Source organism: Marmota flaviventris, chromosome 2 (genome assembly GCF_047511675.1).
Source record: "Marmota flaviventris isolate mMarFla1 chromosome 2, mMarFla1.hap1, whole genome shotgun sequence".
NCBI lineage: Eukaryota > Metazoa > Chordata > Mammalia > Rodentia > Sciuridae > Marmota > Marmota flaviventris.
The window spans coordinates 186,128,897-186,141,138 of NC_092499.1; the positions used below are offsets into that span (position 1 = coordinate 186,128,897).

The 12,242-nt window shown below is 40.9% G+C and overlaps 1 protein-coding gene across 5 annotated transcripts in view; it reads right to left on the minus strand.

The window, feature by feature from the left end:
• Chd6 (chromodomain helicase DNA binding protein 6) overlaps positions 1–12,242 on the minus strand; it is a 211,559-nt gene that overhangs the window by 32,853 nt on the left and 166,464 nt on the right. For all 5 annotated transcript variants that reach the window (XM_071608931.1, XM_071608932.1, XM_071608934.1 and 2 more), the window contains 6 exons: positions 11,944–12,143; positions 11,108–11,267; positions 8,812–8,901; positions 6,477–6,580; positions 3,072–3,201; positions 1,333–1,393 (listed from right to left, as the gene is read on the minus strand). In XM_071608931.1, coding sequence (XP_071465032.1) covers positions 1,333–1,393; positions 3,072–3,201; positions 6,477–6,580; positions 8,812–8,901; positions 11,108–11,267; positions 11,944–12,143 — 745 coding nt within the window. The remainder of the gene's footprint in view (positions 1–1,332; positions 1,394–3,071; positions 3,202–6,476; positions 6,581–8,811; positions 8,902–11,107; positions 11,268–11,943; positions 12,144–12,242) is intronic.

The window sequence follows — 12,242 nt, forward strand, 5'->3', positions numbered from 1 at the left end:
TCTTTAGATGTACAAGGAGGCAGGAGTTTTTGATCCACAAGAACCAAACTGATAAGCTGCCTTCATAAAATTAGTGAAAGACAACATGAATAGGCTAAAGTGGCAACCAAAGGAAAATATCTGTAAGTCATCTACCTGAAAAAAGACTAGTATCTGTAAGCTACAAAGAACTAAATAAAATATTAACTTAAAACCCACAAACAACAAAATTAGAATATGGGCAAAGGATATGAAGAAACACTTTACTGAAGAGGACATCAAGATAACAATTAAGCACATAAAACAATGGTCAACATCATTAGCCATAGGGTAATACAAATTAAACCCACAATGATACCAATCAGAATGGCTCAAGTTAAAAACAGTCACAACACCAAAAGCTGCTGAGGACAGAGAATGTGGAGTAAGCAAATCATTATCCATTGTTAATTGGAATATAAAATGGTACAGACTCTCAAAAAGCAAGCAGTTTCTTTAAAAAAAAAAAAAAAAACAAAAACAAACAAAAAAACAAATTAAAATGTACCAATTTTACTCTTGGGGCATTTATCACCGAGAAATGAAATTGAAGGTCCACACAAAATCTGTATGCAAATGTTTTCAGAGGTCTTATTCTTAATAGTCAAAGAATAGAAATCACTAAAATGTCCTTAAACGGGTGAGCGATGAAACAAACTATACTTCATCCACACCATGGAATGCTACTCAGAAATAAAGAAATGACTGTATGGCTAACATCGTGGGTGAATCTTCAGGGAATTATGCTGAGTGAAAAAAGCCAATCTCCAAAGGTTACATCTGTATGATACCATTTACAGAACATTCTTAAAATGACAAAATTATAGAAAGGGAGAAATAGTTTGATTGTCAGGGACTAAAAAGAGGTGAAAGTGACAAAGAAGTAGATGTGGTTTTAATATAGCAAGATGATAATCTTTGTGGTCATGAAATTTCCTGTACCCTATCCATGTTAATATGGACCTGGACCATATTCCTGGACTCTATCCATGTTAATATTCTGGATGTGATATCATACTATAATTTGTAAGATGTTACCATGTGGTGGGGGAGGGACTGAGGGGAGGACTAGATAAAGGAAATACAGGATCTTTTTACATTATATTTTACAACTGCATCTAAAGCTACAGCTACCTGAAAATAAAAAAATAAAAAATTAAAAAAAATGTTAAATTAGAATAAAAATGCAATGCAATCTGAATGTTTGAGGTTTCCATGATAAAATCATGGGGGAAAGACAGTGCAGCAGCAGCAATGCCACTGAGTCCCTAAGCAAGGGTTCTCTTTGGATATGAAAGAGCACATCTGACTCACCGTTTGTTTCTGGAGGCCATCTAATTTGTCCTCAGCATTGTCTTCTTTATCCGTGCTGCCTCTAAAATAAAAGCAATCACATACCATATAGGAATTATTTTGCCACTAGGATGCTTGAAAGAGAACCCCCTACTCCAATCACTGACTAAAGGGAATATTAGTAGATCCCTTCCTTCACAGGCACTCAAAATCTTAGTTTCCCTTATTAAAGAGACACTAGGAAAAAATGAAACTATCATTAAATGGTGTCATCCCTTCTACAGGGAAGGACTTCCATTCAGCTGAGACTGTGGCACAAGGCTCTGGCCTCTTGATCTACTCAGGCAAGTTCAGAAGCTGGCTGTTCAATACTATCAGAATAAAGGTAATTACTTCCCATCAAGAGCTATCTGCAAATGTGGCTCTGATAAAAGAACAGGTTCTAGACAAAGCTGTGCTAAAAGACTGAGGCCTGATGCACCAGCCCCAGGTCATAGTGGACTGAATCTGCCCACAGAATGACTTACATCTGGCAAAGGATACCTTTCCGGCAAGCTCTTCTCTACCACTGAGAAGGAAGAGCATTTTGCTCTCTGCCATCAGGTGCATATGGCCATATTAGCTGCCTAATGTCTTCTCTCTCGTGAACGTTAACTATTTTTGATGTCTGTTTTTCATCATTCTTTTCAAAATTGACTTCGAAAATATTCCTGTCCCAAATATGCTTACCTTTGGTGCTCAGGTACTAAAGGCAAGACAATCTCCTACTTTCAATGCTTAACTATAGAAAGAATAGCCCACAAAAATGTAAGCTTTATGCCACATTCAGGTACCTGTCCCAGGTGGTGTTTTCCCTCAACTGGTGAACCTAACATAAAGATCACTAGTCATTTGGGCTTTGTTAACATCTCCCAGAATGCATCTTTATTATTTGTCAACAGAAAATGCCTCAGGGGCAAAGAATAGCATGACAGCTAATGTGGTTTCCCAGGGGTTAAAGAATAGGTAGAAAATTCATGTTAACTCTTTTCTTTCTCAAAGATAGTTAGGGGCTCTGGACAATGAAATTCTCTCATGGTCAGGCCTGACCACAGTCCTTGGCAATGCCAAGTAGTATGGGGGAGAAGTTGGGGCCAAAGGTCTACCAAACACACGCTAAGAGATATGTTACATTTCCTAAAAATATGTATATTTTGGAGAACTGCTGATTTTGGCTATTATGTTACTTTTCCTAAGAACTTATGGCTGTTGATGTTATGCCTACAGTAGATGAAAGTCAGCCAAAGTACATTTTTGCACCAAACCCAAGGATAGGCTAAAATGCACAACCACCAAGCAGTGAGTCCTAAATCTACCTTACTCATGGGCCATACTGGAATTTTAAGGTCAGGAAACCTTTACTTGCTGTGCCTCTTAGTTTTTTGTCAGGTATGAGAAGTCTGAATTCTTCCTTGAGAATCCTCTGACCAGAAAAGAAATGAACCTGGTTAACAAGTTGAACAGGATGGTGGGCAGCTTGAGGAACCCATGAAGGAGAGGAATTGGTAACTGGTTACACAGTATTTGGAAGTTAAAGAACAGGTCTGAGGCATAGTAGGGTGGATCCAAAGTAGTGATTTAGGAAGGTAGTGGCATTGCAGCAAGGTTTAAGGGAGATGCTGGACACTGAGGAAAAGATAAGCATGTTGGATGTACACGGAAGGGGTTATAGGTTGGCAGTATGGCATCTCACACCACGGTCAACCTACACGCCTTCTCACCTTTCAGGAATGTCTGAGTTACCATCCGTAACACCCTGTTCTGCAGAAAGGGACTTCTCATCTGGCATCCCGACTTTCTCCAGGAAACAGAGTGCTGGGTCTGCTCTCATGGCATTGTATCTCTCATAACCTATTTAAGTAATGAGAAATGTCAGAAGTCATATTGGAACACATCAAATCTGCCATGGGCCCTAGACAGTCACTTTGTTTTCCTTATTAAGTGAAAAAACAAAACAAAACAAACTCAGACAAAAAATACTGCTTTAGGATTAATTGGCTCCTTTGAGACTTCCTAATAGGGAAAGATTCTGGAGCCAAAGCAGACACCCCCGAGCAGGCCTCACCAAAATCAAGAGCTTATGGACTGTGTGTCTATGAACAGATGCAGGATCCAGATACAATTCTCACCTGTCTGCTGCTTTCAAACAGCAGAAAGAATCAGACAAGTTGGCTTTGCAACCTCTTCCTCATATCCCTCAGCTCTGGATACCTTGTTATGTCCTAAATGGGCCTTCTGTTCTTACAGTCCAATTTTATTCCATGTGTTAGAAAGGTAAGCTGAACAAAATGGGGGACACAAGGGCTGAATTATAAAGAGGATTACTATGATTGCTTATTGGGTTAAAGTAAACCTATTACCTCAGTATTCACAAACTCAGTATGGAACTCTAATTCACACTGGCCAAGGCTTTGGAATCACTTCTCATCAAATTCCCAAAGTCAACAGGTGGAACACTTTGACCCAGAAGAAAGACCTCAAAAGGGATGTGAAATAATGAAAAAACATTTTTTTTTTCAATTCTATAAAATCCAAGCATGAGAATGTGTTTTTTTAAATTGAATCTAATGTTATCTTATAATGAGATAGAATTTGGCCACGTAAAACACTCAAATCTAATGTCATACTAAACTATCTTGGAGGAAACACTTCAAGATCATCAAAATCCTTGTGATGATTCTCCTTACAAATAAAGTCAATCTCTAGTTCTATATTATGCATACTGCATGTAATGGAAGAGCTGAATATAAACAATAATCAGCCTTGTTGTTAAGAACAGATCTGATTTTACTTTGTTTGAGTATTCCATTTTTATCTTGGTTTTGTTTTCATATTACTGTTGATGCAGTTGTATCCTACACAACTGCAGGCAGCACCTGGTGCTTTATCTCCAAGGAGCTGCAGGTACTTCATCTTTTAATCCAAACTGATTTTCCTGACATTTCCATGACAGGTACTGCCCAATGAGGCACATGGCATATGAAATTACAGTGCTCTTCTTTATTCACTTATTCCCTAGGGTAATTATTTGATTACTATAAATGTCTCTCCTGAGACTGTGAGCTCCATAGAAATAGAATCTCTGTTTTGCTTATTATATATGTCTAGTATCCAGCACAGGGCCAAAACACTGCATATACTCAAAAAATACCTGACTGGATGAGTCAGTTTTGCTCAGATTTCTTCTGTTCCAAACATCATGGTGTGTGTTTGGCCTCAGCTCACATCAAAACAAAAATTTCCCCAATACTCTTCCTGCCTTAAGAAGTTTCTGTCACTGCCTCCACCTGCCTCTTTTCATGAAAAGAGGGGTGATTCATCTGATAGTAAGATAGTGAAGGCTATTCTCTGCTGTCCTTATCATCGAGGGAGGTTAGCTGTCAGTAAGTGTCCTGCCTTCATACACTTGTGCTTGACATGGCAAGAAGTAGGCTGGGACACTTCTTGTGCCCTCTGGGTAAGTTCCAACTTTGTAGACTTTCTCTTGTTATATATGAGTCTGAAGTTTAGAGACAGAGTCTGCATTTCTATTTCTTAATTAACTGTGAAGCTGGAGGTTCCCTAGAAAGCCCTAATGATAGTCCTGAAAGAGAGATTAGTAGGAACTATTATGGCCAAACAAAGAAAAGCAACAAAATGACAGGCCTTTGAGGGGGTGGTGGCTGTTGCCTCTTTTTACTTAGTATATAAGCTCCTATCTCAGAATGTGAACAGAAATACTCAATTTTTATCTTGAGGAACTTTTCATAAATCCAGGCTGCCCAAGGGGGTGCAATAGTCACTTAATGCAATGGAGAGCTGTAAGGAACATCATTCTGCCTAGGCTTGCTACAGGACCTTCTTGCTGCCGGTTAAAGTCTTGACCAAAGACTTGGCCAGTTCTCCTGGGGTTGGCTTACAGATGGAACCACGGTTTTATCCTCATTTAAGCATGGCTGGAGCTGGCTGTCTGGGGATGGACCTAAAGATCTCCCAAACCCCAGTCCATGAACAGCTGTGTATCTCTTATTAAAGAAAATGGATGCAACACTGTAGCACACAATTAACCAAGGCATGGAGGTGAGGCAGAGGAGGTTTCCTGACACATGATCTCTGAAAAGTGAACTATCTTTAACAGTTGGCTGAACTGAAGAGCAGGTTCTTAAAACGCTGCCAGAGTGAAGATAGAGTTACTAATTTTAGTTTCTTTAAGCTGTCCAGAAACCTCTCTCACTCTTCTTTAATCTTTTGGTTAATATTAAAAAAAAATTTCCATGCCATCATCTATGCTTAGATTTTTAAATTAATAGGGCAAAAGATACTAAAGGCATGTAAATTATGTTTGATGACCTTAGAATTTTGCATATATATGAAATGATAAAACCTTTAATTTTCCCTCATTTATTTATTTCTTCACTCAAGAATCATTTGGTGCACCAGGTACCAGGAGTATTCAGAGGGAATGAGAGCTGGGAGTGGTGGCACACACCAATAATGCCAGCAACTCAGGAGGCTGAGACAGGAGAATCACAAGTTCAAGAAGTTCAAGGCGCCTCAGCAAATAACTAAGGCCCTAAGCAATTCAGCAAGATCCTGTCCCAAAACGAAAAAGTGCTGGAGATGCTGTTTAATCACCAGTACCAAAAAAAAAAAAAAAAAAAAAAAAAAAAAAAAAAGGGTGGGGGGGAGGAAGATAAACACCAAATAAGTTGTTTGTAGCCACATTAACCGTTCTGAAGTTTCTCAGTGCCATAATGTTCACAGTATTGTCACACAACACACATTCATCAAGATTTCAAAAGGGTAAGGCTCTACTTTCTTTTTTTTTGTGGGGATAGTGGGGACTGAATCCAGGGGTGCTTTATCACTGAGACACATCTATAGTCCTTTCTACTTTTTATCTTGAGACAGGGTCTAAGTTTTGAGGCTCATCTTGAACTTGTGATCTTTATCTCGGATCACAATCTGAGATATTATCTCTTTATAGGCGTGTGTGACACCACACCCTGGTAGATTCTACTTTTTAAGAGAGATATGTAATAGGACTGTGGAATTTTGCAGAAATATGAAGCTTAGTAAAAGATTGCCTGAATCATCTTTCCTGGGGGAGGTGATGCAGAAGGAAACACATTCACTAAAATACACACCATGTTTGAACACGCCAATGAGAAGGGACTTATCAGCCTCAGCATCCCACCAATCCACTGGGATCTCCATGTAGTCAATGTCGGGCAGAGGCACATCCAGTTCCCTGTGGAAGAAAGGGCGCAGGCTCAGCCTTCCTTTAACACACACACATAATACTAATAATACAAAAGCCACTGGCCTAACCCTAGTATTAAGTCACACTCATAACTGCATGCCGAGATGCTAGAATAGTAACAAAGAGGAAGATTCAGAAGGCGGTGGGTCAATGTTTCTTAACCAGACTCTTGGTATCAGAATCTCCAGTGGAACTATCCAAGTATTTGTGCTTCAATTCCAGGCTCCACTTTAGAGAACCCATTGTCAGTTGGCCCTGGGATCTATATGTATAAGAAAGTTCTGATGTGCCTCTTTCGTTGAGAACCACAGCAAAACCCAGTCATATATTGGACATCTGAAGGCAGAAATTCCTCCAAACGATTGAATTCATACTTGACTGAATACTTAAAATGGTCTGTTAACTGTTGGGTCAAAACAGATCATAGATTGAACTGTTCCTGGCAAAAGGAATGAATGTAAGTTGCCTCAGGGTGCAGACATGCAGAGAGTCAGCAGGCTTGTTCCATCAGTCCCTCTGTGAGCTTCTGTCCATGTTCTTAGCATGCACATGTTTTCATTCATCTCTTAGCTCACTGTCTTCATTCATTTGAGAAGCCCTTGCTCTTTGAAGGTTTTGGGATTTGTGAGGGGAAACATCTACCTGAATGGCTCCTCCCTGCCTGGGATGGTTTCTCTGCAGCATTTGAAAACTGTTTTTCCATCAGGCTGTTACTGTGTCACAAGCCCAAATGTCCCTGCCAGGCCCAGTTCCCCCTGAGGTTAAATGTACTCTGGCTTCCAGTTTTCCAGAAACCCACTGCTCTGTCTGCATAGTGTATGGGCTGAACTTTCTGAAATGACTGCTATTCATGCATTAGGGCAATTGTTTCATGCCTAGGCATTAAACCTGGACAGGATAAGGGATAGAATGAGAAAGCAGAGGAAAGGAAAGCAAAGAATGGGCAATAGACTCACCCTGTCCATCTTCTACTGAGCTAACACCCATTACTTCTTACATGTCTAAGAAAGCATATGACAGGTGATGAGTATATTCAGATTACTTCTGCCAGGTAACACTAGGTTGGATTTTGCTGCATTTATATGACTTAATTTGAACCTCTTTACTAAAACACACAACCCCCTTATCCCTGCTGGAAATTACTTCAATGACCCCAGAAGGCTATCAAGTATTAACAGTCACTGTGAGAACTGGTTCTGATTATAAGTTGCCTGCCTGCTGGGTAAAACTGTCTATGCTCCTCTCTCCTTTAGTGCTCTTATTTAAAGTCAATGGCATTGCACAACGGAAAGAAAGAGAAAGAAATCAGGGCCCCAGGTTATCTTAAAGTCCAAATAATAGCACTTCTGGTGTTTTCTCTGGGAAGGACCAGTGTGTATAGGTATAGGGCAAATTGCTGCTCTGGGGAAGGTGAAGGAAGCTATCTGGAGATCCCACCTATAAATTACAATTTTCTGAGAGTTTTATCAAGCGGCAACTGAGAGTTTGCTGGCCTCATTCCCTGAAATCTTGGGAAACTTCCACAGGATTCTATAGCTTTTGGAAAATATTAATTTACAAAACTAAGATGCAAAAATCAAATAGGCCACAAAATGTTACTAATATGATTAGTAAATAAAGGAGAAATACTCAAATGCCTAAAAGTACTAGGGTCAAATGGGATTCTAGGTAAAAGTTCTAGTTTATACCTGGCAGATCAAGCCTATTTAAGTAACGCCCATGACAAAAATTACTTAAGGTAGAGAAATTATCCACCCCCCCTGCCCCCGGTACTAGGGATTGAACCCAGGGATGTTCTACAACTGAGTGATATCTCCAGTCCCTTTTATTTATTTTGAGATAGGGTCTCACTATGTTGCCGAGGTTGGCTTTGTACTTGTGATCTTCCTGCCTTAGTCTCCTTAGTTTTGGGATTATAGGTGTGAGCTACTATGCCTGGCAAGAAATGACTGTTTTAAAGGCAATTTTATAATACTATTTGGGAGGATAAACAGGGACTAAAACCCCACCAAAAGCTGTGTTTCTAAAAGCCTACTTTCTCCCTTTCTGTATCTACAGATAACCTGACCAAGTCGTCCTTCTTTACCTGCCTGCTTACCACCTGGGCAACTGATCTTAGGTAGGATGGGGACACGGGCCTCCTGAAGTACAGGCCAGTCTATGAACAGGCACTTTACCTTGATTCTTTAACACTGAGAGCTAAGGTTGATTTGTTTTACCTGGCAGAAGTTCCCTCAAATGCTTTATCAGCTGCTTCTCCCAGTATTTCAGCTTTTAGGTAGTATAGCATCCGTACTCTCAAAAGGACCCTAGGAAAGGCAAGAACAGCAATGCAAACACATTAGAACCATGACTGTCTGTGAACCATAGCCTACATCCTAAGTTAACAGTGAAATATGGGCATTCCCATGCAGTCAGTGGATATAAAGTAATATATCAGTAAGATATATATCAGTAAGATACTATGTGCCAATGGCAGATGTTACTAAGAGCACCTTCACCTTACCCAAGAAAGCAACCATGCCCTCAGTCATCTGTTGGAATGTTCTGTGAACCACAGGGGAAACCACTTACTGAAGCGTGAGTAATGTGCGCAACAGTTTTACTTGCACATAGTGAAATGAATAAAGGGCAGGTGTCTCTTTTTCATACCAACAAATCTTCTCTCCTCAGGTACTCAATTCACCTTGATTCTGCAGAGGCAGCACTCAGGCTCCACAGTGATGCACCAGACAAAGCAATTAAACAAGTATTTGCTGGGCAATTACTCTGTGCCCTGCATCATGCTTGGGTGCTCTGAGGTATATACCAAAGTAAACAATTCAACATTGTTCTTGGAGAGCCTACAGCAGTCTAGTTGTGAAATGAGACCAACCATGAAGAGTTAGAGACACAGAAGATGACAGTGGGGGCCCAGGCTAAACGTGCATGTATGACCTAGGTCGAGAGTAAGGGTGGATACAGGTGAGGCCACTATTGAAGAGATGCTTGTGTTCAAGGCTAAGCAGCAAAGACGTCTGGAGGAGTACTTAGGACAATTTCCTCACTACCAGTCAAGAGTGAAAGTTGTGAGCTAGGGTTGTGGCTCAGTGGTAGAGCACTTGCCTAGCATGTGTGAGGCACTGGGTTTGATTCTCAGCACCACATAAAATTAAATGAATAAAATAAAGGTCCAATTAACAACTAAAAATACATATATATAAATAATTTTAAAAAAAGTGTGAAGATTGGCTGCTGGAAATAAAAGCCCGAGTATATCTGTAGTACTTACACAGGAACTGACTGCCAGATAAAGGTGTTTAAAAAAAGGGATCACAAGCAGTTATGTACAATACATATCATTTTAAGAAAGACAAAACGAGTCTGCACATCTGTATACAACTGGTATGTGCACAAAGTGTCTGTGGAAGAACCAGGTTAACAAGGGTTGCCTCTGGAGGGGGCAACAGGGAAACTGGAGGTGGGAAGAAAACTTATTTTTGACAGAGTTTAAAAAAATCTATTAAAAAAAAAAGTTAATAATGAGGGGTTGAGTCCTCTAAAAAAGGCACAATTTCTGTTAGTTCTTGGAGGAAAGTACCACTGTGAACTTGAGTTGTGGGTGGAGACACACATACTTAGAACCTTTAAAAGGAAAAAAAATCCTTACATCTCTGTTATATTATTCTTTTTTTTTTTAATATTTATTTTTTTTTAGTTTTCAGCAGACACAACATCTTTGTTTGTATGTGGTGCTGAGGATCAAACCCGGGCCGCACACATGCCAGGCGAGCGCGCTACCGCTTGAGCCACATCCCCAGCCCCTCTGTTATATTATTCTTAACTCAGCTGCCAGGCAACTAAATAATTTTGAGACTTTTCCCCCTCCTGAAGCCCAGAGAATAAGAACTCTCTAAGAATTTAGAACCACAACTGATTTTTAGACTTCACCAGTGGGAGCTAGTTCTTAGTAGGACCTGGAGCAGAATGTCAGTTTTGTGGTTTAGTGCCCTAATAACCCAAGACTAAATTACACAAGAACAGAATTTCATTTTGTATCACTGTTTGTTGCTGTCTGCACCCCAGCCCAGCTGTAAGCCTAAGGATACAAAGAATACTATCTCAAATACATGCCTATTAAGGAACTGGAGACCATGATAGCAACACCAAATTAGAAGAGGAAGCAATGCAGCATAGGATGCTGAGAGTATTGACCAGTGAGGCCAGTGTTCTGTCCTTGCTAATCTGATCTCAGAGATAGAGTATGTCCTCATTGGTTTTGAGTCAGATTAGAAAAATCCTCCAGGATTCATAGTGCCTTATTTGAGAGAAGAGATTTGGTTAAAGAAGTTAGGGAGCTGAAACATGAAATAAATTCTGACTCAGCTTAGACCACAGATCCCCTATTATGTCTTTCCAGACCTTGCATAAATAAAGTAGATAGTACAGGAATATGAAGTGGTATTCCCATGGAGGTCCCAGGAGCCTGGACCATCTGGGTGAGGCTTCCTTAAGGGATGAGAAGGGCACACTTACTTATTGCAGTGCTGTTTGAGGTGTTTCTTATAGCCATCATCATGCAAGACCACCTCAGGGTTGCAGGTAGCCAACCAGTCTGCATTCTTTAGTTCTGGGAGCAATAACTGGTTCTTTGTCTTCTTCCCTTTCCTCCCTCTGGGGACTGGGGCAGACAACCCTGAAACAGACAGACAGTGTAGAGCATGTGGATGAGCCAAGGGGGCTTCAACATAGGTATTAAGTCAGACATGGGCAGGGGCTGCAAATAGACAGCCAGGTCAGGCATGGTGGGCCCTGGATGACAGGCCCCACTTCTTAGTCCACAGTGTGAGGTGATGCACCTGGTTAGTAGGTCAGTAAGATTTACTGAGTACCCTGTGAGAACCAAGAAAGTAGACGTAGCCTGTGCCCTGTGGGCCCTTACAATTTAGCAGGGGAAAGGAATATTTGACTTGAAACCTCAAGGAGAACTTTGGTTAAACACAAGAAAGGAGTACAGCATAGGAAAGGCAAGACGAGATAGAACAGAGACAGAAGGACAAAATTCAAAAGGGTGAGCCACAGAATACAATATGTGAGTCCCCAGCTCAGGGGAGGAACCCTAGGAGACTCAGGTTAGTGGGCAGGACTGCATGTGGGAAACTGTGAGAGGTCCCAGTTGTCCTTTATTAAACAGAATAACAGGCTACATTAGATGATCCCAAGGGAGAACTGAGAGCATCACCATCCTTTCCCACAGGTAACATTCCAAAATGTATCCCAAAAGTCCCCCAAAACATAGCAATAGGGAACACCCAGGTGATTAAAGTGCATAGGAGCTTGTGCTTCTCAGGCACAGCCCTTCCACCTCTCACCTGAATGGTTCTGGAGGGTCTGGGCCTGTCCATCTTTGGTAGGTGTGATCAGTTCCCAAATGAAACTTTTGATCTTCTCATCCCCCTTATAATGCTTGACACAGTACACCAGCAGGGCCCGGCAAATCATCTCCATATCCTTCTCGTTCAGGTGCCACTTGAATCGCCCATGAGTCAGAATGTCTTTCCACCGGCCCCAGCTGATGGTGAAAATATAGAAGGGTGTTGGAGGGGGAAGGGCCACACATGCATCTTTATGCAGTAGAACAAACAAGAGCCATGAGTGGTTCTTCTCTTCT